This window comes from Oncorhynchus tshawytscha, linkage group LG15, assembly GCF_018296145.1.
Source record: "Oncorhynchus tshawytscha isolate Ot180627B linkage group LG15, Otsh_v2.0, whole genome shotgun sequence".
NCBI lineage: Eukaryota > Metazoa > Chordata > Actinopteri > Salmoniformes > Salmonidae > Oncorhynchus > Oncorhynchus tshawytscha.
In genome coordinates, this window is record NC_056443.1 from 1,865,316 (window position 1) to 1,893,113 (window position 27,798).

Below are 27,798 nucleotides of genomic sequence, written 5' to 3' on the forward strand. Positions count from 1 at the left end.
CTCTCTCTACATACCATCTAATGTCCCCTTCTCTATCTCTCCATATCTTCTCTCTACATATCTACTGTCCCCCTCTCGCTCTCTACATATCATCTACTGTCCCCTTCTCTCTCCCCATATCATCTAATGTCCCTCTCTCTCACTCCATATCATCTACTGTCCCACTCTCTCCATATCATCTATTGTCCCCCTCTCTCTCTCTCTCATATCATCTAATGTCCCTCTCTCTCTCCATATCATCTACTGTCCCCCTCTCTCTCTCCCCATATCATCTACTGTCCCCTTCTCTCTCTCCCCATATCTCTACTGTCCCTCTCCCCATATCATCTACTGTCCCCTCTCTCTCCCCCATATCATCTACTGTCCCCTTCTCTCTCCCCATATCATCTACTGTCCCTTCTCTCTCTCCCCATATCATCTACTGTCCCTCTCTCTCTCCCCATATCATCTACTGTCCCTCTCTCTCTCCCCATATCATCTACTGTCCCATATCATCTACTGTCCCTCTCTCTCTCCCCATATCATCTACTGTCCCTCTCTCTCTCCCCATATCATCTACTGTCCCTCTCTCTCTCCATATCATCTACTGTCCCTCTCTCTCCCCATATCATCTACTGTCCCTCTCTCTCTCTCCATATCATCTACTGTCCCTCTCTCTCTCTCCCCATATCATCTACTGTCCCTCTCTCTCTCTCCATATCATCTACTGTCCCCTCTCTCTCTCCCCATATCATCTACTGTCCCCTTCTCTCTCTCCATATCATCTACTGTCCCTCTCTCTCTCCCCATATCATCTACTGTCCCTCTCTCTCTCCCCATATCATCTACTGTCCCTCTCTCTCTCTCCATATCATCTACTGTCCCTCTCTCTCTCCCCATATCATCTACTGTCCCTCTCTCTCACTCCATATCATCTACTGTCCCTCTCTCTCTCCCCATATCATCTACTGTCCCTCTCTCTCACTCCATATCATCTACTGTCCCTCTCTCTCTCTCCCCCATATCATCTACTGTCCCCTTCTCTCTCTCTCCATATCATCTACTGTCCCTCTCTCCCCATATCATCTACTGTCCCTCTCTCTCCATATCATCTACTGTCCCTCTCTCCCCCATATCATCTACTGTCCCCTTCTCTCTCTCCCCATATCATCTACTGTCCCACTCTCTCCATATCATCTACTGTCCCCTCTCTCTCCCCATATCATCTACTGTCCCTCTCTCCATATCATCTACTGTCCCTCTCTCCATATCATCTACTGTCCCCCTCTCTCTCTCCATATCATCTACTGTCCCCTTCTCTCTCCCCCATATCATCTACTGTCCCTCTCTCTCTCTCCATATCATCTACTGTCCCCCAATCTCTCTCCCCATATCATCTACTGTCCCCTTCTCTCTCTCCATATCATCTACTGTCCCCAATCTCTCTCCCCATATCATCTACTGTCCCCCAATCTCTCTCCCCATATCATCTACTGTCCCTCTCTCTCTCTCCATATCATCTACTGTCCCCCTCTCTCTCCCCATATCATCTACTGTCCCCTTCTCTCTCTCCCCATATCATCTACTGTCCCTTCTCTCTCTCTCCCCATATCATCTAATGTCCCTCTCTCTCTCCCCATATCATCTACTGTCCCCCTCTCTCTCCTTATATCATCTACTGTCCCCCTCTCTCCCCATATCATCTACTGTCCCTCTCTCTCTCCCCATATCATCTACTGTCCCCCTCTCTCCCCATATCATCTACTGTCCCCTTCTCTCTCTCCCCATATCATCTACTGTCCCCCTCTCTCTCCCATATCATCTACTGTCCCCCTCTCTCTCTCCCCATATCATCTACTGTCCCCTCTCTCTCTCCCCATATCATCTACTGTCCCCTTCTCTCTCTCTCCCCATATCATCTAATGTCCCTCTCTCTCTCTCCCCCATATCATCTACTGTCCCCCTCTCTCTCTCCTTATATCATCTACTGTCCCCCTCTCTCTCTCTCCCCCATATCATCTACTGTCCCCCTCTCTCTCTCTCCCCATATCATCTACTGTCCCCCCTCTCTCTCCCCATATCATCTACTGTCCCCCTCTCTCCCCATATCATCTACTGTCCCTCTATCGCCATCATCTACTGTCCCTCTCTCTCTCCTTATATCATCTACTGCCCCCTTCTCTCGCCCCACATCATCTACTGTCCCCTTCTCTCGCCACATCATCTACTGTCCCCTTCTCTCGCCATATCATCTACTGTCCCCTTCTCTCCCCATATCATCTACTGTCCCCCTCTCTCCCCATATCATCTACTGTCCCTCTATCTCTACTGTCCCTCTCTCTCTCTCCATATCATCTACTGTCCCCTTCTCTCTCCACATCATCTACTGTCCCTCTCTCTCTCCCCATATCATCTACTGTCCCCCTCTCTCCCCATATCATCTACTGTCCCTCTCTCTCCCCATCATCTAATGTCCCTCTATATCATCTACTGTCCCTCTCTCTCTCCCCACATCATCTACTGCCCCCTTCTCTCCCATATCATCTACTGTCCCCTTCTCTCCCATATCATCTACTGTCCCCCTCTCTCCCCATATCATCTACTGTCCCTCTATATCATCTACTGTCCCTCTCGCCACATCATCTCCCCCTCTCCCCATATCATCTACTGTCCCCCTCTCTCCCCCATATCATCTACTGTCCCTCTATCGCCACATCATCTAATGTCCCTCTATCATATCATCTACTGTCCCTCTCTCTCTCCCATATCATCTACTGTCCCCTTCTCTCCCCATATCATCTACTGTCCCCTTCTCTCCCCATATCATCTACTGTCCCCTCTCTCCCCATATCATCTACTGTCCCCCTCTCTCCCCATATCATCTACTGTCCCCCTCTCTCTCATCTACTGTCCCCCTCTCCCCATATCATCTACTGTCCCCCTCTCTCCCCCATATCATCTACTGTCCCCTCTCTCCCCATATCATCTACTGTCCCTCTCTCTCCCCATATCATCTACTGTCCCTCTATCTCCACATCATCTACTGTCCCTCTCTCTCTCCATATCATCTACTGTCCCCCTCTCTCCCCATATCATCTACTGTCCCTCTATCTCATCTACTCCCCCTCTCTCCCCATATCATCTACTGTCCCTCTCTCTCTCCATATCATCTACTGTCCCCTCTCTCTCTCCCCCATATCATCTACTGTCCCTCTCTCTCCATATCATCTACTGTCCTCTCTCTCTATCATCTACTGTCCCCCTCCTCTCTCTCCATATCATCTACTGTCCCTCTCTCTCCATATCATCTACTGTCCCTCTCTCTCCATATCATCTACTGTCCCTCTCTCCCCATAATATCATCTACTGTCCCTCTCTCTCTCCATATCATCTACTGTCCCCCTCTCTCTCTCCCCATATCATCTACTGTCCCTCTCTCTCCCCATATCATCTACTGTCCCCCTCTCTCTCTCCCCATATCATCTACTGTCCCTCTCTCTCCATATCATCTACTGTCCCTCTCTCTCTCCATATCATCTACTGTCCCTCTCTCTCCATATCATCTACTGTCCCTCTCTCTCCATATCATCTACTGTCCCTCTCTCCCCCATATCATCTACTGTCCCTCTCTCTCCCATATCATCTACTGTCCCCCTCTCTCTCTCTCCCATATCATCTACTGTCCCCCTCTCTCTCCCCATATCATCTACTGTCCCCCTCTCTCCCCATATCATCTACTGTCCCTCTCTCTCCCCATATCATCTACTGTCCCCCTCTCTCCCCATATCATCTACTGTCCCTCTATATCATCTACTGTCCCCCTCTCTCCCCATATCATCTACTGTCCCCCTCTCTCCCCATATCATCTACTGTCCCCTATCTCTCTCTGTCCCCCTCTCCCCATATCATCTACTGTCCCCCTCTCCCCATATCATCTACTGTCCCTCTCTCCCCATATCATCTACTGTCCCTCTATCGCCACATCATCTACTGTCCCCCTCTCCCCATATCATCTACTGTCCCCCTCTCCCCATATCATCTACTGTCCCCCTCTCCCCATATCATCTACTGTCCCCTCTCCCCATATCATCTACTGTCCCTCTCTCCCCATATCATCTACTGTCCCCCTCTCTCCCCATATCATCTAATGTCCCCCTCTCTCCCCATATCATCTACTGTCCCTCTCTCTCCCCATATCATCTACCCTCTCCCACATCATCTCTCCCCCTCTCCCCATATCATCTACTGTCCCCCTCTCCCCATATCATCTACTGTCCCCCTCTCCCCATATCATCTACTGTCCCTCTCTCCCCATATCATCTACTGTCCCCCTCTCTCCCCATATCATCTACTGTCCCCCTCTCTCCCCATATCATCTACTGTCCCTCTCTCTCCACATCATCTACTGTCCCCTCTCTCCCCATATCATCTACTGTCCCCCTCTCTCCCCATATCATCTACTGTCCCTCTATCTCCACATCATCTACTGTCCCCCTCTCCCCCCATATCATCTACTGTCCCCCTCTCCCCATATCATCTACTGTCCCTCTCCCCATATCTCTACTGTCCCTCTATATCATCTACTGTCCCCCTCTCCCCATCATCTACTGTCCCCCTCTCTCCCCATATCATCTACTGTCCTTCTCTCTCTCCCCATATCATCTACTGTCCCTTCTCTCTCTCCCATATCATCTACTGTCCTCTCTCTCTCCCCATATCATCTACTGTCCCCTTCTCTCCCCATATCATCTACTGTCCCTCTCTCTCCCCATATCATCTACTGTCCCTCTATCGCCACATCATCTACTGTCCCTCTCTATCGCCACATCATCTACTGTCCCCCTCTCCCCCCATATCATCTACTGTCCCCCTCTCTCCCCATATCATCTACTGTCCCCCTCTCTCCCCATATCATCTACTGTCCCTCTCTCTCCCCATATCATCTACTGTCCCTCTCTCTCTCCCCATATCATCTACTGTCCCTCTCTCTCCCCATATCATCTACTGTCCCCCTCTCTCCCCACATCATCCCCCCTTCTCTCCCATATCATCTACTGTCCCCCTCTCTCCCCATATCATCTACTGTCCCTATCATCTACTGTCCCTCTCTCTCTCCACATCATCTACTGTCCCCCTCTCCCCATATCATCTACTGTCCCCTTCTCTCTCCCCATATCATCTACTGTCCCTCTTCATCTAATGTCCCTCTATCCCACATCATCTACTGTCCCTCTCTCTCTCCCCATATCATCTACTGTCCCCCTCTCTCTCCCCATCATCTACTGTCCCCTTCTCTCCCCATATCATCTACTGTCCCCTCTCTCTCCCCATATCATCTACTGTCCCCCTCTCTCCCCATATCATCTACTGTCCCCCTCTATCTCCCATATCTACTGTCCCCCTCTCCCCATCTACTGTCCCCCTCTCTCTCCCCATATCATCTACTGTCCCCCTCTCTCCCCATATCATCTACTGTCCCTCTCTCTCCCCATATCATCTACTGTCCCTCTATCGCCATCATCTACTGTCCCTCTCTCTCTCCATATCATCTACTGTCCCCCTCTCTCTCCCATATCATCTACTGTCCCCTCTCTCTCTCCTGTCCCCCTCTCTCCCCCATATCATCTACTGTCCCTCTCTCTCTCCATATCATCTACTGTCCCCTCTCTCTCTCCCCATATCATCTACTGTCCCTCTCTCTCCATATCATCTACTGTCCATCTCTCTCTCCATATCATCTACTGTCCCTCTCTCTCCATATCATCTACTGTCCCTCTCTCCCATATCATCTACTGTCCCTCTCTCTCCATATCATCTACTGTCCCTCTCTCCCCATATCATCTACTGTCCCTCTCTCTCCATATCATCTACTGTCCCCCTCTCTCCATATCATCTACTGTCCCTCTCTCTCCCCCATATCATCTACTGTCCCCCTCTCTCTCCCCATATCATCTCCCCTCTCTCTCCATATCATCTACTGTCCCTCTCTCTCTCCATATCATCTACTGTCCCTCTCTCTCCATATCATCTACTGTCCCTCTCTCTCCCCATATCATCTACTGTCCCTCTCTATCATCTACTGTCCCTCTCTCTCCCCATATCATCTACTGTCCCCCTCTCTCTCCCCACATCATCTACTGTCCCCCTCTCTCCCCATATCATCTACTGTCCCCCTCTCTCCCCATATCATCTACTGTCCCTATCATCTACTGTCCCCCTCTCTCCCCATATCATCTACTGTCCCTCTATCGCCACATCATCTACTGTCCCCCTCTCTCCCCATATCATCTACTGTCCCCCTATATCATCTACTGTCCCTCTATCTCATCTACTGTCCCCCTCTCCCCATATCATCTACTGTCCTCCCCCATATCATCTACTGTCCCTCTCTCCCCCATCTACTGTCCCTCTATCGCCATCATCTACTGTCCCCCTCTCCCCATATCATCTACTGTCCCCTCTCTCCCATATCATCTACTGTCCCCCTCTCTCCCCATATCATCTACTGTCCCCCTCTCCCCATATCATCTCTGTCCCTCTCTCCCCATATCATCTACTGTCCCCCTCTCTCCCCATCCATATCATCTACTGTCCCCTCTCTCTCCCCATATCATCTACTGTCCCTCTATCTCCCATATCATCTACTGTCCCCCTCTCCCCATATCTCTCCCCCCATATCATCTACTGTCCCTCTCTCCCCATATCATCTGTCCCCCTCTCTCCCCATATCATCTACTGTCCCCTCTCTCCCCATATCATCTACTGTCCCTCTATCTCCCCATCATCTACTGTCCCCTTCTCTCTCTCCCCCCTCTCTCCCCATATCATCTACTGTCCCTCTATCTCCCCATCATCTACTGTCCCCCTCTCCCCATATCATCTACTGTCCCCCTCTCCCCATATCATCTACCCCTCTCTCCCCATATCATCTACTGTCCCCTATCTCATCTCTACTGTCCCCCTCTCCCCATATCATCTACTGTCCCCCTCTCTCCCATATCATCTACTCCCCCTCTCTCATATCATCTACTGTCCCTCTCTCTCTCCCCATATCATCTACTGTCCCTCTCTCTCCCCATATCATCTACTGTCCCTTCTCTCCCCATATCATCTACTGTCCCTCTCTCTCCCCATATCATCTACTGTCCCTCTATCGCCATATCATCTACTGTCCCTCTCTCTCCATCTACTGTCCCCCTCTCCCCATATCATCTACTGTCCCCCTCTCTCCCCATATCATCTACTGTCCCCTCTCTCCCCCATATCATCTACTGTCCCTCTCTCTCCCCATATCATCTACTGTCCCTCTATCTCCACATCATCTCTCCATATCATCTACTGTCCCCTCTCTCTCCCCCATATCATCTACTGTCCCTCTCTCATCTCTCCCCATATCATCTATGTCCCTACTCTACTGTCCCCCTCTCTCTCTCCCCATATCATCTACTGTCCCTCTCTCTCCATATCATCTACTGTCCCTCTCTCTCTCCATATCATCTCTGTCCCTCTCTCTCTCCATATCATCTACTGTCCCTCTCTCTCTCCCCATATCATCTACTGTCCCTCTCTCTCCCATATCATCTACTGTCCCTCTCTCCCATATCATCCTGTCCATATCATCTACTGTCCCCTCTCTCTCTCCCATCATCTACTGTCCCTCTCTCTCCCCATATCATCTACTGTCCCCCTCTCTCTCTCCCCATATCATCTACTGTCCCTCTCTCTCTCCATATCATCTACTGTCCCTCTCTCTCTCCATATCATCTACTGTCCTCTCTCTCCATATCATCTACTGTCCCCTCTCTCTCCATATCATCTACTGTCCCTCTCTCCCCATATCCCCATATCATCTACTGTCCCCCTCTCTCTCTCCCATCATCTACTGTCCCCCTCTCTCCCCCATATCATCTACTGTCCCCCTCTCTCCCCATATCATCTACTGTCCCTCTCTCTCCCATATCATCTACTGTCCCTCTCTCCTCCATATCATCTACTGTCCCCTCTCTCTCCCCATATCATCTACTGTCCCCCTCTCTCCCCATATCATCTACTGTCCCTCTCTCATCTCTCCCCCTCCCCATATCATCTACTGTCCCCTCTCTCTATCATCTCCCATATCATCTACTGTCCCTCTCTCATCTACTGTCCCCTCTCCCCATATCATCTACTGTCCCCCCTCCCCATATCATCTCTGTCCCCCTCTCCCCATATCATCTACTGTCCCCCTCTCCCCATATCATCTACTGTCCCTCTCTCCCCATATCATCTACTGTCCCCCTCTCTCCCCATCATCTACTGTCCCCTCTCTCCCCATATCATCTACTGTCCCTCTCTCTCTCCCCATATCATCTACTGTCCCTCTCTCCATATCATCTACTGTCCCCCTCTCCCCATATCATCTACTGTCCCCCTCTCCCCATATCATCTACTGTCCCCTCTCTATCATCTCTGTCCCTCTATATCATCTACTGTCCCCTCTCTATCATCTACTGTCCCCCTCTCCCCATCATCTACCCCCCTCTATATCATCTACTGTCCCCCTCTCCCCCACCATCATCTACTGTCCCTCTCTCCCCCATATCATCTACTGTCCCCTCTCTCCCCATATCATCTACTGTCCCCCTCTCTCCCCCATATCATCTACTGTCCCTCTATCGCCACATCATCTACTGTCCCCCTCTCTCCCCATATCATCTACTGTCCCCTCTCTCCCCATATCATCTACTGTCCCCTATCTCTCCATATCTCTACTGTCCCCATATCATCTCTCCCCCCATATCATCTACTGTCCCCTCTCTCCCCCTTATCATCTATATCATCATCTACTGTCCCTCTCTCCCCATATCATCTACTGTCCCCCTCTCTCTCTCTCCCCCTCTCCCCATATCATCTACTGTCCCCCCCCCATCATCTCTCCCTCTCCCCATATCATCTACTGTCCCCTTCTCTCTCTCCATCATCTACTGTCCCCTTCTCTCTCCATATCATCTACTGTCCCCCTCTCTCCCCCCTTCTCTCCCATATCATCTACTGTCCCCTCTCCCCATATCATCTACTGTCCCTCTCCCCCACATCATCTACTGTCCCTCTCTCTCTCGCCACATCATCTACTGTCCCCTTCTCTCCCACATCATCTACTGTCCCTCTCTCTCCCCCATATCATCTACTGTCCCCCTCTCTCCCATATCATCTACTGTCCCTCTCTCTCCACATCATCTAATGTCCCTCTATCCCACATCATCTACTGTCCCCTCTCTCTCTCGCCATATCATCTACTGTCCCCTCTCTCTCCCCATATCATCTACTGTCCCCCTCTCTCCCCATATCATCTCCCCATGTCCCTCTACTGTCCCTCTGTCTCTCTCTCCCCATATCATCTACTGTCCCTCTCTCTCTCCATATCATCTACTGTCCCCCTCTCTCCCCATATCATCTACTGTCCCCCTCTCTCCCCATATCATCTACTGTCCCCTCTCTCCCCATATCATCTACTGTCCCTCTCTCTCCCCCATATCATCTACTGTCCCCTTCTCTCCCCATATCATCTACTGTCCCTCTCTCTCTCCCCATATCATCTACTGTCCCTCTATCTCATCTCTCCCCATATCATCTACTGTCCCTCCTCTCTCCCCATATCATCTACTGTCCCTCTCTCCCCATATCATCTACTGTCCCTTCTCTCTCTCCCCATATCATCTACTGTCCCTCTCTCTCCCCATATCATCTACTGTCCCCTCTCTCTCCCCATATCATCTACTGTCCCTCTCTCTCCCATATCATCTACTGTCCCTCTATACATCATCTACTGTCCCATCCTCTCTCCCCATATCATCTACTGTCCCCCTCTCTCCCCATATCATCTACTGTCCCCCTCTCTCCCCATATCATCTACTGTCCCTCTCTCCCCCATATCATCTATATCATCTACTGTCCCTCTTCTCTCTCCATCCCTGTCCCCCTCTCTCCCCATATCATCTACTGTCCCTCTCTCTCTCCATATCATCTACTGTCCCCCTCTCTCTCTCCCCATATCATCTACTGTCCCTTCTCTCTCTCCCCATATCATCTACTGTCCCTCTCTCTCCTATCATCTACTATATCATCTACTGTCCCCTTCTCTCTCCCCATATCATCTACTGTCCCTCTCTCCCATATCATCTACTGTCCCTCTCTCCCCATATCATCTACTGTCCCCTCTCTCTCTCCATATCATCTACTGTCCCCCTCTCTCTCTCGCCATATCATCTCTGTCCCTCTCCATATCATCTACTGTCCCCCTCTCTCTCTCCCCATATCATCTACTGTCCCCTTCTCTCTCCCCCATATCATCTACTGTCCCTCTCTCTCTCCATATCATCTACTGTCCCTCTCTCTCCATATCATCTACTGTCCCTCTCTCCCATATCATCTACTGTCCCTCTCTCCCCATATCATCTACTGTCCCCCTCTCTCTCTCCATATCATCTACTGTCCCCCTCTCTCTCTCCCATATCATCTACTGTCCCCTTCTCTCTCTCCCCATATCATCTACTGTCCCCTCTCTCTCTACTGTCCATATCATCTACTGTCCCTCTCTCTCCCCATATCATCTACTGTCCCCTCTCTCTCTCCCCATATCATCTACTGTCCCCCTCTCTCCCCATATCATCTACTGTCCCCCTCTCTCCCCATATCATCTACTGTCCCTCTATCTCCCCTGTCCCCCTCTCCCCATATCATCTACTGTCCCCCTCTCCCCATATCATCTACTGTCCCCTCTCCCCATATCATCTACTGTCCCTCTCTCTCTCCCATATCATCTACTGTCCCCTCTCTCTCTCCCCCATATCATCTACTGTCCCCTCTCTCTCTATCATCTACTGTCCCCCTCTCTCCCCATATCATCTACTGTCCCTCTCTATCATCTACTGTCCCCCTCTCCCCATATCATCTACTGTCCCCCTCTCCCCATATCTCTCTGTGCCCTCTCTCCCCATATCATCTACTGTCCCCTCTCTCTCTCTCCCATATCATCTACTGTCCCCTCTCTATCATCTACTCCCCCTCTCCCATATCATCTACTGTCCCCCTCTCCCCCCCATCATCTCTCCCCATATCATCTACTGTCCCTCTCTCTCCCATCATCTACTCCATATCATCTACTGTCCCCCTCTCTCTCATCTCCCCTCTCTCCCCATATCATCTACTGTCCCCTCTCTCTCCCCATATCATCTACTGTCCCTCTCTCTCCCCATATCATCTACTGTCCCCCTCTCTCTCATCTCCATATCATCTACTGTCCCCCTCTCTCCCCCCATATCATCTACTGTCCCTCTCTCTCTCCCCATATCATCTACTGTCCCTCTCTCTCCCCCATATCATCTACTGTCCCTCTCTCTCCCCATATCATCTACTGTCCCCCTCTCCCCCATATCATCTACTGTCCCCTCTCTCTCCCATCATCTACTGTCCCCCTCTCCCCCATATCATCTACTGTCCCCTCTCTCCCCATATCATCTACTGTCCCTCTCTCTCCCCATATCATCTACTGTCCCCTCTCTCCCCATCATCTACTGTCCCCTTTCATCTACTGTCCCTCTCTCTCTCCATATCATCTACTGTCCCCTCTCTCTCCCCATATCATCTACTGTCCCCTCTCTCCCCATATCATCTACTGTCCCCCTCCCCTCTCTACTGTCCCCATATCATCTACTGTCCCTCTCTCTCTCCCCATATCATCTACTGTCCCCTCTCTCTCTCCCCATATCATCTACTGTCCCTCTCTCTCCCCATATCATCTACTGTCCCCTCTCTCTCCCCATATCATCTACTGTCCCCCTCTCTCCCCATATCATCTATATCATCTACTGTCCCCCTCTCTCCCCATATCATCTACTGTCCCCTCTCTCTCTCCCCATATCATCTACTGTCCCCTCTCTCTCCCCATATCATCTACTGTCCCCTCTCTCTCCATATCATCTACTCCCCTCTCTCCCCATATCATCTACTGTCCCCTTCTCTCTCTCCTCCATATCATCTACTGTCCCTCTCTCTCTCCCCATATCATCTACTGTCCCCTTCTCTCTCTCTACCCTTCTCTCCCCATATCATCTACTGTCCCCTCTCTCCCCATATCATCTATCTACTGTCCCCCTCTCTCTCCCATATCATCTACTGTCCCCTATCCCACATCATCTACTGTCCCCATATCATCTACTGTCCCCTTCTCTCGCCACATCATCTACTGTCCCCTTCTCTCCCCATATCATCTACTGTCCCCTCTCTCTCATCTACTGTCCCCTTCTCTCCCCATATCATCTACTGTCCCCCTCTCTCATCTACTGTCCCCTTCTCCCCATATCATCTACTGTCCCCTCTCTCGCCACATCATCTCTCTCTCTACCCCTCTCTATCATCTACTGTCCCCCCTCTCTCCCCATCATCTACTGTCCCCCTCTCTCCCCATATCATCTACTGTCCCCCTCTCTCTCCATATCATCCCTCTTTCTCCCCTTCTCTCCCATATCATCTACTGTCCCCTTCTCTCTCATCTACCATATCATCTCTGTCCCCCCCATCTCTCTCTCTCTCATCCCTGTCCCCTTCTCTCGCCATATCATCTACTGTCCCCTTCTCTCGCCATCATCTACTCCCCTTCTCTCCCCATATCATCTACTGTCCCCTCTCTCTCTCGACATCATCTACTGTCCCCTTCTCTCCCCATATCATCTACTGTCCCCTTCTCTCCCCATATCATCTACTGTCCCCCTCTCTCCCCATATCATCTACTGTCCCCCTCTCTCTCTCCCCATATCATCTACTGTCCCCTCTCTCTCCCCATATCATCTACTGTCCCCCTCTCTCCCCATATCATCTACTGTCCCCCTCTCCCCATATCATCTACTGTCCCCATATCATCTACTGTCCCCCTCTCTCCCCATATCATCTACTGTCCCCTTCTCTCCCCATATCATCTACTGTCCCCTTCTCTCGCCCCATCATCTACTGTCCCCCTCTATCATCTACTGCCCATCATCTACTGTCCCCTTCTCCCCATATCATCTACATATCATCTACTGTCCCCCTCTCTCCATTTTGTATCCCTCTCTCGCCATCTACTGTCCCCTTCTCTCGCCATATCATCTACTGTCCCTCTATCGCCACATCATCTACTGTCCCCTTCTCTCGCCACATCATCTACTGCCCCCTTCTCTCGCCACATCATCTACTGTCCCCTTCTCTCGCCACATCATCTACTGTCCCCTTCTCTCGCCACATCATCTACTGTCCCCTTCTCTGCCATCTGTCCCTTCTCTCGCCACATCATCTACTGTCCCCTTCTCTCGCCCATCATCTACTGTCCCCTTCTCTCAGGTCCCCTTCTCTCGCCACATCATCTACTGTCTCTCTCTCTATATATTTCATCTACTCTCTCTCTCTCTCCCTCCCTCCCTCTCTCCCTCTCCCTCTCTCCCTCTCTCCCTCTCTCCATCTACTGTAACACTGACTGACAGTTAGGGGAGAGGGGCATGACAGCACAGATATGGAACATGATTATTTAATATGTACATATTATTCATCCCTTACATTTGTGTGTAAAAGGTAGTTGTTGTGAATTTGTTAGATTACTTATTAGATATTACTGCACTGTCGGAACTAGAAGCACAAGCATTTCGCTACACTCACATTAACATCTGCTAACCATGTGTATGTCACCAATAACATTTGACTTGTTTTCAAGCTATGGCAGGATGGATCGCTGGTGCTGCTGATATCTCCAGAACAGAATGTGTACATACTGTTAGATAGATCAGCAGCAGTATTGGGATAAACACAGGGGACAGGTTTACATACACATAAGAACAGGAACAGAGGTATGAGGGGGGTAAACACAGGGGACAGGTTTACATACACATAAGAACAGAGACGGGGACAGAGGTATGAGGGGGGTAAACACAGGGGACAGGTTTACATACACATAAGAACAGAGACGGGGACAGAGGTATGAGGGGGTAAACACAGGGGACAGGTTTACATACACATAAGAACAGAGACGGGGACAGAGGTATGAGGGGGTAAACACAGGGGACAGGTTTACATACACATAAGAACAGAGACGGGGACAGAGGTATGAGGGGGTAAACACAGGGGACAGGTTTACATACACATAAGAACAGAGACGGGGGACAGAGGTATGAGGGGGTAAACACAGGGGACAGGTTTACATACACATAAGAACAGGAACAGAGGTATGAGGGGGTAAACACAGGGGACAGGTTTACATACACATAAGAACAGAGACGGGGACAGAGGTATGAGGGGGTAAACACAGGGGACAGGTTTACATACACATAAGAACAGGAACAGAGGTATGAGGGGGGTAAACACAGGGGACAGGTTTACATACACATAAGAACAGAGACGGGGACAGAGGTATGAGGGGGTAAACACAGGGGACAGGTTTACGTAGACATAAGAACAGAGACGGGGACAGAGGTATGAGGGGGGGTAAACACAGGGGACAGGTTTACATACACATAAGAACAGAGACAGGGACAGAGGTATGAGGGGGTAAACACAGGGGACAGGTTTACATTTACACATAAGAACAGAGAACAGAGGTATGAGGGGGTAAACACAGGGGACAGGATTACATACACATAAGAACAGGAACAGAGGTATGAGGGGGTAAACACAGGGGACAGGTTTACATACACATAAGAACAGGAACAGGGACAGAGGTATGAGGGGGTAAACACAGGGGACAGGTTTACATACACATAAGAACAGGACAGGGACAGAGGTATGAGGGGGTAAACACAGGGGACAGGTTTACATACACATAAGAACAGGAACAGAGGTATGAGGGGGTAAACACAGGGGACAGGATTACATACACATAAGAACAGAGACAGGGACAGAGGTATGAGGGGGTAAACACAGGGGACAGGTTTACATACACATAAGAACAGAGACAGGGGGACAGAGACAGACAGGTACAGGGTATGGGGGGGTAAACACAGGGGACAGGTTTACATAGACATAAGAACAGAGACAGGGACAGAGGTATGAGGGGGTAAACACAGGGGACAGGTTTACATACACAAGAACAGAACAGGGACAGAGGTATGAGGGGGTAAACACAGGGGACAGAGAACAGAGACAGGGACAGAGGTATGAGGGGGGGACAGAGGTAAACACAGGGGACAGGTTTACGTAGACATAAGAACAGAGACAGGGACAGAGGTATGAGGGGGGTAAACACAGGGGACAGGTTTACATAAGAAGAGACATAAGAACAGAGACAGGGACAGAGGTATGAGGGGGTAAACACAGGGGACAGGTTTACGTAGACATAAGAACAGAGACAGGAAGGTTTACAGGGACATAAGAACAGACAGGGACAGAGGTATGAGGGGGTAAACACAGGGGACAGGTTTACGTAGACATAAGAACAGAGACAGGTACAGAGGTATGAGGGGGGGTAAACACAGGAGACAGGTTTACATACACATAAGAACAGAGACAGGGACAGAGGTATGAGGGGGTAAACACAGGGGACAGGTTTACGTAGACATAAGAACAGAGACAGGGACAGAGGTATGAGGGGGGTAAACACAGGGGACAGGTTTACGTAGACATAAGAACAGAGACAGGAACAGGGACAGAGGTATGAGGGGGGGGGTACATGGACTCCCTCATGACACCCACCTGAGTCTAGCAGCAGACGAACCACATCCATCTTCCCATAAAGAGCTGCCTCGTGGAGAGCACTGCCATTCTCCGTCTGAGAGAGAGAGTGAGATTGAGAGAGTGAGAGTGTGAGAGAGAGAAAGGGAGAGAGAGAGAGAAAGAGTGAGAGAGAGAGTGAGATTGAGAGAGTGAGAGTGACAGAGAGAGAGTAAGAGTGAGAGAGAGAGAGAGAGAGAGAGAGAGAGAGAAAGTAAGAGAGAAAGAGAAGGAGACCGAATAATAGAAGGCAAGAGAGGGGAGAGTGATGTGGGAGAGAGAAAGAAAACATTTATTATAAGATATCGCCCAAGAAAACTCTTTGTACACCGAGTCGCATGGTGGAAACACAAGCATCCTCCCTCTCCATATGGCCTGGATGCTTGTGGCATTAGGCCCTGTAGAATACATTTGTCTATTGGTGGCATGATGCAATGCAGAGAAACTGTGGACATCAACTTGTGGGCGCCATCTTGGATTTGCATAGTTGTCAAAGATTTAGTGTAGAGTAACTGTGATTACTTAGACAGGCACTTTAAAAACACACAGACACACACACACACACACACACTAGATCTCTCACACTAACACCCAGCCAGGCTCCTGCCTTGTGCACACACACACACTGAATCTCTCACACTAACACCCAGCCAGGCTCCTGCCTTGTGCACACACACACACACACACTGGATCTCCTTGTGCACACTAACACCCAGCCAGGCTCCTGCCTTGTGCACACACACACACTGGATCTCTCACACTAACACCCAGCCAGGCTCCTGCCTTGTGCACACACACACACTGGATCTCTCACACTAACACCCAGCCAGGCTCCTGCCTTGTGCACACACACACACTGGATCTCACACACACACACACTGGATCTCTCACACTAACACCCAGCCAGGCTCCTGCCTTGTGCACCTGCACACACACACACTGGATCTCTCACACTAACACCCAGCCAGGCTCCTGCCTTGTGCACACACACACACTGGATCTCTCACACTAACACCCAGCCAGGCTCCTGCCTTGTGCACACACACACTGGATCTCACACACACCCACACACACACACACACACACACTCTCACACTAACACCCAGCCAGGCTCCTCCTCTGCACACACACACAGGTATCTATCACACTAACACCCAGCCAGGCTCCTGCCTTGTGCACCACACAAAATCTCAACAACACCCAGCCAGGCTCCTGCCTTGTGCAATCAAAACCCAGAACTCTCCTCCTGTGTTCCACTAATCCTGCCAGGCTCCTGCCTTGTGCACACACACACACTGTCTCACACAAACACCCAGCCAGGCTCCTGATCACACACCACACTGAATCTCCAGAAGACCAGGGCTCAAAAACAGGAAGGTAAAAGATCCAAACTTGTGCACACAGACAGGAAGCCTCACAACACCCAGCCAGGCTGACATGGAACTGGAGGTGACTGGCCAGGCTCCTGCCTTGTGCACACACACACACTGGGGACAGGACACTAACACCCAGCCAGGCTCCCCCTCAAACCCCTTCCTTGTGCACACACACACACTGAATCTCTCACACTAACACCCAGCCAGGCTCCTGCCTTGTGCACACACACACTGGATCTCTCACACAACACCCAGCCAGGCTCCTGCCTTTGACTGGAGACTGGGGGGTTTTGTTTTGGTGTTGGGCCTTTCTTTTGTTTTTCTTTTAGCACATTTTCTCTCATTGCCAGTTCCCTTGTCTGTGCACACACACACACACACACACACACTGTACCTCGTCTTTCCTCTATCACCAAGGTATTATCAACGCAGCCAGGAAAGACCCCAAAAATCCAACACATCGACCAATCAAAACCCAGAACTGCTCCTCCTGTGTTCCAACACAACTAATCCTGGTGCGTCTGACTGACCCTTACAGTTCAAAGGTCAAAGCATGCCAATAAAAGGGCATCTGATCATCCAATACCACAGAATCCAGAAGACCAGGTCAAAAAGATCCAAACCGAGAAAAGACAGAAAGCCTCACCACCCCACGGTGACATGGAACTAGAGGTGACTGGGCGATGAGTTTGGAGGGAGCACACACGCATACATCGAGGGACAGGAAACCAAACCGGCAGACCCTCCCCCACTTCCCCCCTCAAACCCCTTCCTGTGTCGCTTCCAATGGCGATTAGTTGGTGATGTCACTGGAAAATGAGGAAATCTATTCACAAAGAAGATGGACTTCCTATCTGTTTGACTGGAGACTGAGGGGGGTTTTGTTTTGGTGTTGGGCCTTTCTTTTGTTTTTCTTTTAGCACATTTTCTCTCATTGCCAGTTACGACCTTGTCTCGTCGCTGCAACTCCGAAACATGACCCACCTAGACGTGTCTCGTCGCTGCAACTCCAAAACATGACCCACCTAGACGTGTCTCGTCGCTGCAACTCCAAAACATGACCCACCTAGACGTGTCTCGCTGCAACTCCAAAACATGACCCACCTAGACGTGTCTCGTCGCTGCAACTCCAAAACATGACCCACCTAGACGTGTCTCGTCGCTGCAACTCCAAAACATGACCCACCTAGCGTGTCTCGTCGCTGCAACTCCGAAACATGACCCACCTAGACGTGTCTCGTCGCTGCAACTCCAAAACATGACCCACCTAGACGTGTCTCGTCGCTGCAACTCCAAAACATGACCCACCTAGACGTGTCTCGTCGCTGCAACTCCAAAACATGACCCACCTAGACGTGTCTCGTCGCTGCAACTCCAAAACATGACCCACCTAGACGTGTCTCGTCGCTGCAACTCCAAAACATGACCCACCTAGACGTGTCTCGTCGCTGCAACTCCAAAACATGACCCACCTAGACGTGTCTCGTCGCTGCAACTCCAAAACATGACCCACCTAGACGTGTCTCGTCGCTGCAACTCCAAAACATGACCCACCTAGACGTGTCTCGTCGCTGCAACTCCAAAACATGACCCACCTAGACGTGTCTCGTCGCTGCAACTCCGAAACATGACCCACCTAGACGTGTCTCGTCGCTGCAACTCCGAAACATGACCCACCTAGACGTGTCTCGTCGCTGCAACTCCGAAACATGACCCACCTAGACGTGTCTCGTCGCTGCAACTCCAAAACATGACCCACCTAGACGTGTCTCGTCGCTGCAACTCCAAAACATGACCCACCTAGACGTGTCTCGTCGCTGCAACTCCGAAACATGACCCACCTAGACGTGTCTCGTCGCTGCAACTCCAAACATGACCCACCTAGACGTGTCTCGTCGCTGCAACTCCGAAACATGACCCACCTAGACGTGTCTCGTCGCTGCAACTCCGAAACATGACCCACCTAGACGTGTCTCGTCGCTGCAACTCCGAAACATGACCCACCTAGACGTGTCTCGTCGCTGCAACTCCGAAACATGACCCACCTAGACGTGTCTCGTCGCTGCAACTCCGAAACATGACCCACCTAGACGTGTCTCGTCGCTGCAACTCCGAAACATGACCCACCTAGACGTGCTTTTTGACGTCCCATCAAATGTATTATGAAATAATGACCTTACAGTGACTATAGAGCTTTTTCATGGAAATTCCAAAAGAAAAATGTGAACAATTGCCAGAACATTGAAAATATTCCATTGTCTCCATCCAGAGATCTGTATACAATGACGAGACGCATGTCTCCGCCCTAACAATGAGTGTTGTTATCCCTAAGGCAGGAAGACAGGAGACAAGTTTAGGTCCAAAATGAACCCATAGAAACGTATTGGGCATATTTTGGATAGATTTTTGCCAGAGTGAAACCACTTGCTTCACTTGCTCCTCTCTAAAAAAACTGAACTAAAAGGAAGTCAAGTAATTGAACCGACGTTGGTAAATTAGTTGAATTAACAGAAGAAAAATGTTTTGATTAATCGCTCAGTACTAGGAGTCACTAGAGCGGTATGAGCCAAGGAAAGCCCACCAGGCCAAACCCTCCCCTATCTAGGACGGTGCTGGGCCACTTGTATGCCGCCCTATGGGGCTTCCAGTCATGGCGCCTGTGACACAGCTGGGGTTTGAACCCCAGGCTGTAGCTGTGCCTCAGCACTGTGATGCAGTGCCTTAGACCGCTGCGCAACTCGGGGCCTTTCAATATAGTTTGACACTCAGTTTCAGATTCACTTTACAGCTTGAAGAAGTATAAAGGTGTGTGTGTGTGTGTCGGGGGGGTCTGAATGTGTGTGTTTATATCCAGCAGGCTCAACTTTTGCCCTTGGTTCTCTACCTGCCTACAGAGCAGCAGGTCTCTGCATATAGAATCCCCTCATCATTAGAGAGAGAGGGAGAGAGATATCCTCATTCATTATTCATTCAAACGATGGGCTTTAATGTAATTATTTTACTAGGCACTGACACACACTGCTATTTACCCCACCATCTGTGGGTCTGTATGTTCCATCCACTCCTTAATGTCAAAGCACAGATCTGACAGTGTGGCTTTGGAGAGAGGCAGAGATAGGAGGGGAGAAGAGAGAGAGAGAAAGGGAGGGGAGGAGAGAGAGAGAGAGAGAGAGAGAGAGAGAGAGGGGAGGGGAGAGAGAGAAGGGGGAGGGAGAGAGAGAGAAGGGGAGGGGAAGAGAGAGAGAAGGAGAGGAGAGAGAAAAAGGGAGGGGAGGAGAGAGAGAGAGAGAAGGGGAGGAGAGAGAGAAGGGGAGGGGAGGAGAGAGAGAAGGGGAGGGGAGGAGAGAGAGAAGGGGGAGGGGAGGGGAAGAGAGAGAGAAGGGGAAGAGTGGAGAGAGAGAAGGGGAGGAGAGCGAGAGAGGGGGGAGGAGAGAGGGAGAAAAGAGAGCTGGGAGGGGTGAAGAGAGAGAGGGGGGGGTGAAGAGAGAGATGGGTGGGGGTGAAGGGGTGGGGGTGAAGAGAGAGGGGCGGGGGTGAAGAAAGAGGGCCAGGGGTGAAGAAAGAGGGCCGGGGTAAAGAGAGAGAGGGCCGGGGGTAAAGAGAGAGAGGGCCGGGGGTAAAGAGAGAGAGGGCCGGGGGTAAAGAGAGAGAGGGCCGGGGGTAAAGAGAGAGAGGGCCGGGGGTAAAGAGAGAGAGGGCCGGGGGTAAAGAGAGAGAGGGCCAGGGGGTAAAGAGAGAGAGGGCCGGGGGTAAAGAGAGAGAGGGCCGGGTGTAAAGAGAGAGTGGAGCGGGGTGAAGAGAGAGAGAGGGGCGGGGTGAAGAGAGAGAGAGGGGCGGGGTGAAGAGAGAGAGGGGTGGGGGTAAAGAGAGAGAGGGGCGGGGGTAAAGAGAGAGAGGGGCGGGGTGAAGAGAGAGAGGGGCGGGGTGAAGAGAGAGAGGGGGCGGGGTGAAGAGAGAGAGGGGTGAAGAGAGAGAGGGGCGGGGAAGAGAGAGAGGGGCGGGGTGAAGAGAGAGGGGGCGGGGTGAAGAGAGAGGGGGCGGGGTGAAGAGAGAGGGGAGTATGAAGAGAGAGAGGGGTGGGATGAAGAGAGAGTGGGGCGGGGGTAAAGAGAGAGGTGGGTGGGATGAAAAGAGAGAGAGAGGGGAGGGGAGAAGAGAGAGAGAGGGGAGGGGAGGGGTGAAGAGAGAGGGGGGGGTGAAGAGAGAGGGGAGTATGAAGAGAGAGAGGAGGGGTGGAGGAGGGGTGAAGAGAGAGGGGAGTATGAAGAGAGAGAGGGGATGGGTGAAGAGAGAGAGGGGGAGTGTGAAGAGAGAGAGGGGAGTGTGAAGAGAGAGAGGGGAGTGTGAAGAGAGAGAGGGAGGGTGAAGAGAGAGAGGGAGGGTGAAGAGAGAGAGGGAGGGTGAAGAGAGAGGGGCAGGGGTGAAGAGAGAGAGGCAGGGGTGAAGAGAGAGAGGGTGTATGAACTCAGGAACACCCCGTACTACTCTCATCCTTGTCTCCCTCTCTGTTCCCCATCAATAATTAACTTATTTCAATAACCAGATCATTCTACACCCCCCCCCAAACACACACACACACACACACACGTGTTCTATATCTTAAGCAATCACACACACACAGTACCATACTGTATGTATGAAGACAACACACACACCTCAAACTCATCCTTGACCTACTCCGACCGCCCCTCACAAACACACACACACACTGTGCGTTACTGTGTTCTGCGAATATTACCGCAAAACCATATTCAGAAAGAGGTTGAAGAGAAGGAAGATTGTCCTCAGATACTGTACCAACTCATTAAAAACACAGGAGACAGGCTTGAAACATTCATTACAAGGAGGGAGTGTATCTTGAGCTAAAGAGACAGTCAGATTTACTGGAGCAACATCTGCAGGAGGGAAGAGAACTGTTACAAAGCTGAAGCCTGGTTTCACCCTGACTACCATGTGATGCTAAATGCATCATACAGGGATCATTTCTATATTTTGAAAGTTACATATCTTGAAAACTTGATTGCTAACAAAATGAAACGAATACCAAAAGACGGTTTTTGGGAGGAGTTTTCCTTTTAGGCTGAGTTGACCTTTAGCTCACCTCTCTTACCTCCCTCTACAGGAGAACATGTTGTATTGAAGGAGAAATGCAGAGTGACCCCCCAACAACACACCTGCAGAATAAAAGCTAACCTACGAAAGCATTCCTCACCCCCCTCCCAACCCATACCCCTAACCCCTGACTCCACAGTGACCGTGACCCCTAGACCGCTGACCTGGGAGTTGACGTCCATGCCGGCCTCCAGCAGGGTGTGCACGGCTGAGTGGTGCCCGTTGCGGGCGGCCAGGTGCAGGGGCGTGTGGCGCCTTGTCCCGTGGCTGCTCATCAGGTTGGGGTGGGCGGTCACCAACATACAGACCACCTGGGAAGAGGGGGAAGGGAGGAGAGGAGAGGAGAGGAGAGGAGGAGGAGGGAGAGGAGAGGAGAGGAGAGGAGAGGAGAGGAGGAGAGGAGAGGAGAGGAGAGGAGAGGAGAGGAGAGGAGAGGAGGAGAGGAGAGGAGAGGAGAGGAGAGGAGAGGAGAGGAGAGGAGAGGAGAGGAGAGGAGAGGAGAGGAGAGGAGAGGAGAGGAGGAGAGAGGGGGAGGAGAGAGGGAGAGGAGAGGGGGAGGAGGAGGGGAGAGAGGAGGAGAGGAGGGAGGAGAGGGGAGGAGAGGGGAGGAGAGAGGGTTCAAGCCCAGAGGACAGGAGTTCTAAGTTCTAAATGTGGAGTTATTTGATACAGGCCCTTGTCGGTTACTACAGTATTACATACAATGTTTTCAGACCGTCAGGACCACAAGCCACATCAGGACCAAACGTATGTCGAACATCTAATTTAAAAATAATGTGCATTATGATGGAGTTGGTCCCCCCTTTACTGCTATAACAGCCTCCACTCTTCTGGGAAAACGTTCCACTAGTTGTTGGAACATTGCTTGCTTCCTTTCAGCCAGAAGAGCATTAGTGAGGTTGGGCACTGATGTTGGGTGATTAGGCCTGGCTCGCAGTCGGCGTTCCAATTCATCCCAAAGCTGTTCGATGGGGTTGAGATCAGGGCTCTGTGCAGACTAGTGAAGTTCTTCCAGACCAATCGACAAAACATTTCGGTATGGACCTCGCTTTTGTGCACAGGGGTATTGTAGTGCTGGAACAGGAAAGGGCCTTCCCCAAACTGTTACCACAAAGTTGGAAGCACAGAATCATCTAGAATGTCATTGTATGCTGTAGCGTTAAGATTTCCCTTCACTGGAACTAAAGGGCCTAGCCCAAACCATGAAAAAGAGCCCCAGACCATTATTCCTCCTTCACCAAACGTAACAGTTGGCACTATGCATTGGGCCGGGTAGTGTTCTCCTGGCATCCGCCAAACCTAGATTCGTCGGACTGCCAGATGGTGAAGTGTGATTCATCACTCCAGAGAACGCGAGATTTACACCACTCCAGCAGACGCTTGACATTGCGCATGGTGATCTTAGGCTTGTGTTTGGCTGCTCAGCCAAGGAAACCCATTTCATGAAGCTCCCAACAAACAGTTCTTGTGCTGACGTTGCTTCCAGAGGCAGTTTGGTGGTGTTTCAACTAAGGACAGACGATTTTAACACGCTACACGCTTCAGCACTCGGCGGTTCCATTCTGTGAGCTTGTGTGGCCTACCACTTTGCGTCTGAGCCGTTGTTGCTCCTAGACGTTTCCACTTGACAATAACAGTACTTATAGTTGACTGGAGCAGCTCTAGCAGGGTAGAAATTTGATGAACTGACTTGTTGGAAAGGTGGCATCCTATGACGGCACCATGTTGAGTCACTGCACTCTTCAGTAACGCCATTCTACTGCCAATGTGTGACTATGGAGATTGCATGGCTGTGTGCTCAATTACTTAGACATGTCAGCAACGGGTGAGGCTGAAACAGCCGAATCCACTAATTTAAAGGGGTGTCCATATACTTTTGTATATATAGTGTATTGTTGTAGTCTTGAACTAGCACAACTAATGAAACTAGTCAAAGTCTCTCTCTCCCTCTCTCAACCCCCCTCTCTCTCACTATCAAATGCATTTATAAAAGACTTAAAATGTCACAAATTGCTTTTACAGTAACCTGGCCTACACCACAGAGAGAAAGAAGAATCAGTTTGGGAAAACTCTGTAGGAGGAAGAAACCTTGCTCAGGTCCATCCTCACCTGAAGTCGTCCGTAGAGTGCAGCCAGGTCCAGGGGCGTCTCGTCGCGGCTGTTCCTCATGGTGGGGTCTGTCAGCTCCTGCAGTAGGATGGACACCACCTCAGAGTGGCCGTACTGGGCGGCACAGTGCAGCGCCGTCTCCCTCTCATGGTTCTGTATACAGGGGGGAACAACTGTCAGAGTAAAAAAATGATGTATCGCTTCACAATATGGATCCATCTATTATGTTGACCTCATGGACTGTCAGTCTTTGCATCCACAGCGCCATCTACTGTGTGGGACAAACTCTAGTGTCACACATAGAGTTGACCAGAGGACTCTCCTGAATCTCCAGGGCAGTGTTCTTCTCTTCAACCTCATTAATCTGTCCCAGAACTGCCCACCAAGCCTTCTATCCCCCCTGCTGTCCGTCTATGGTCAGTGTAGCCTTCTATCCCCCCTGTTAACAGTCTATGGTCAGCGTAGCCTTCTATCCCCCTGTTACCAGTCTATGGTCAGCGTAGCCTTCTATCCCCCCTGCTGTCCGTCTATGGTCAGTGTAGCCTTCTATCCCCCCTGTTAACAGTCTATGGTCAGTGTAGCGGCAGTACAGGGCAGTACAGAGCACCGCCGTACAGGGCAGTACAGGGCACCGCCGTACAGGGCAGTACAGGGCACCGCCGTACAGGGCAGTACAGGGCACCGCCGTACAGGACACCGCAGTACAGGGCACCGCCGTACAGGGCAGTACAGGGCACCGCCGTACAGGGCAGTACAGGGCACCGCCGTACAGGGCAGTACAGGGCACCGCCGTACAGGACACCGCCGTACAGGACACCGCCGTACAGGGCAGTACAGGGCACCGCCGTACAGGGCAGTACAGGGCACCGCCGTACAGGGGGCAGTACAGGACACCACCGCCGTACAGGGCAGTACAGGACACCGCCGTACAGGGCAGTACAGGACACCGCCGTACAGGGCAGTACAGGACACCGCCAGTACAGGGCAGTACAGGACACCGCCGTACAGGGCAGTACAGGACACCGCCGTACAGGGCAGTACAGGACACCGCCGTACAGGGCAGTACATGACACCGCCGTACAGGGCAGTACAGAGCAGGGCAGCCGTACAGGGTAGTACAGGGCACCGCCGGACACCGCCGTACAGGGCAGTACAGAGCACCGCCGTACAGGGCAGTACAGAGCACCGCCGTACAGGGCAGTACAGGACACCGCCGTACAGGGCAGTACAGGACACCGCCGTACAGGGACACCGCCGTACAGGACACCGCCGTACAGGGCAGTACATGACACCGCCGTACAGGGCAGTACATGACACAGCCGTACAGGGCAGTACAGAGCTCAGCCGTACAGGGTAGTACAGGACACCGCCGTACAGGGCAGTACAGAGCACCGCCGTACAGGGCAGTACAGAGCACCGCCGTACAGGGCAGTACAGGACACCGCCGTACAGGGCAGTACAGGACACCGCCGTACAGGGCAGTACAGGACACCGCCGTACAGGGCAGTACAGGACACCGCCGTACAGGGCAGTACAGGACACCGCCGTACAGGGCAGTACAGGACACCGCCGTACAGGGCAGTACAGGACACCGCCGTACAGGGCAGTACATGACACCGCCGTACAGGGCAGTACATGACACCGCCGTACAGGGCAGCACATGACACAGCCGTACAGGGCAGTACAGAGCTCAGCCGTACAGGGTAGTACAGGACACCGCCGTACAGGGCAGTACAGAGCACACCGCCGTACAGGGCAGTACAGGACACCGCCGTACAGGGTAGTACAGGACACCGCCGTACAGGGCATTACAGGACACCGCCGTACAGGGTAGTACAGGACACCGCCGTACAGGGCAGTACAGACAGGACAGGGCACGCCGTACAGGGCAGTACAGGACACCGCCGTACAGGGCAGTACAGGACACCGCCGTACAGGGCAGTACAGGACACCGCCGTACAGGGCAGTACAGGACACCGCCGTACAGGGCAGTACAGAGCACCGCCGTACAGGGAAGTACAGAGCACCGCCGTACAGGGCAGTACAGGACACCGCCGTACAGGGCACCGCAGTACAGGGCAGTACAGGACACCGCCGTACAGGGCACAGCCGTACAGGGTAGTACAGGACACCGCCGTACAGGGCAGTACAGGACACAGCCGTACCAGGACACCGCAATACAGGGCAGTACAGAGCACCGCCGTACAGGGAAGTACAGGACACCGGGCCGTACAGGACACCGCCGTACAGGGCACCGCAGTACAGGGCAGGGCACAGGACACCGCCGTACAGGGCACCGCCGTACAGGGCAGTACAGGACACCGCCGTACAGGGCAGTACAGGACACAGCCGTACAGGGCAGGGACAGTACAGAGCACCGCCGTACAGGGCAGTACAGAGCACCGCCGTACAGGGCAGTACAGGACACCGCCATACAGGGCACCGCCGTACAGGGTAGTACAGGACACCGCCGTACAGGGCAGTACAGGACACAGCCGTACAGGGCAGTACAAGACACAGCCGTACAGGGAAGTGCAGGACACCGCCGTACAGGGCAGTACAGGACACCGCCGTACAGGGCAGTACAGGACACCGCCGTACAGGGCAGTACAGGACACAGCCATACAGGGTAGTACAGGACACAACAATACAGGGCAGTACAGGACACTGCCGTACAGGGCAGTACAGGACACAACAATACAGGGCAGTACAGGACACCGCCGTACAGGGCAGTACAGGACACAGCCATACAGGGTAGTACAGGACAAAACAATACAGGGCAGTACAGGACACCGCCGTACAGGGTAGTACAGGACACAGCCATACAGGGTAGTACAAGACAGAGCAGGAGAGCATTACAAAAAGGGATGATTGGTTCCACAAGCATGCTGTTGATACTGTATACCACACACATATATATTTACACACACACACACACGCACCACATACACACATACTCTCTCACTCTCTCTCTGTTTTCTGTTTCTCCCTCTCACAGACAAACACTCTTAGACACACATTCTCTCTCAGATACGCACACACATGCACATCAGGGTTCATTGTGGACACGAGATGGAATGGAATATTATGTGCTGGTTCAATTAATAGAGGAAACATAATTTTCCTCCTAATTCAGTGTGTGTAGTGTGTGGGTGTGTGTGTGAGTAGAGTGTGTGTGTGTAGTGTGAGGTCTGTGTGTGAATCTGTAATACAATCCAGCATTGGGAGAAGAGAAAGAAGGGGCTAATCTAACAGGCTAATCTAACTCTACTCTGGGTCACTGGAGCTGGGCATGGGAACACAACACATTCACACACACAACACAGGCACGTAAGAACGTAGGTACGCACACACACACATGGGGGGGCACGTAAGAACGTAGGTACACACACATATACACGCACAAACACACACGGGCATGCATGAACGTACAGTACCAGTCAAAGGTTTGGACACATCTACTCATTCAAGGGTTTTTCTTTCTTTTTCACATTTTCTACATTGTAGAATAACA

At 51.5% G+C, this 27,798-nt stretch overlaps 1 protein-coding gene across 1 annotated transcript in view; it reads right to left on the reverse strand.

The window, feature by feature from the left end:
* The window catches only part of LOC112267806 (ankyrin repeat and sterile alpha motif domain-containing protein 1B), a 326,014-nt gene that overhangs the window by 214,360 nt on the left and 83,856 nt on the right, over positions 1 to 27,798 (reverse strand). The window contains 3 exon segments of the mRNA XM_042297888.1: positions 15,670 to 15,745; positions 22,340 to 22,486; positions 24,285 to 24,437. Of these exon segments, the coding sequence (XP_042153822.1) occupies positions 15,670 to 15,745; positions 22,340 to 22,486; positions 24,285 to 24,437 (376 nt within the window).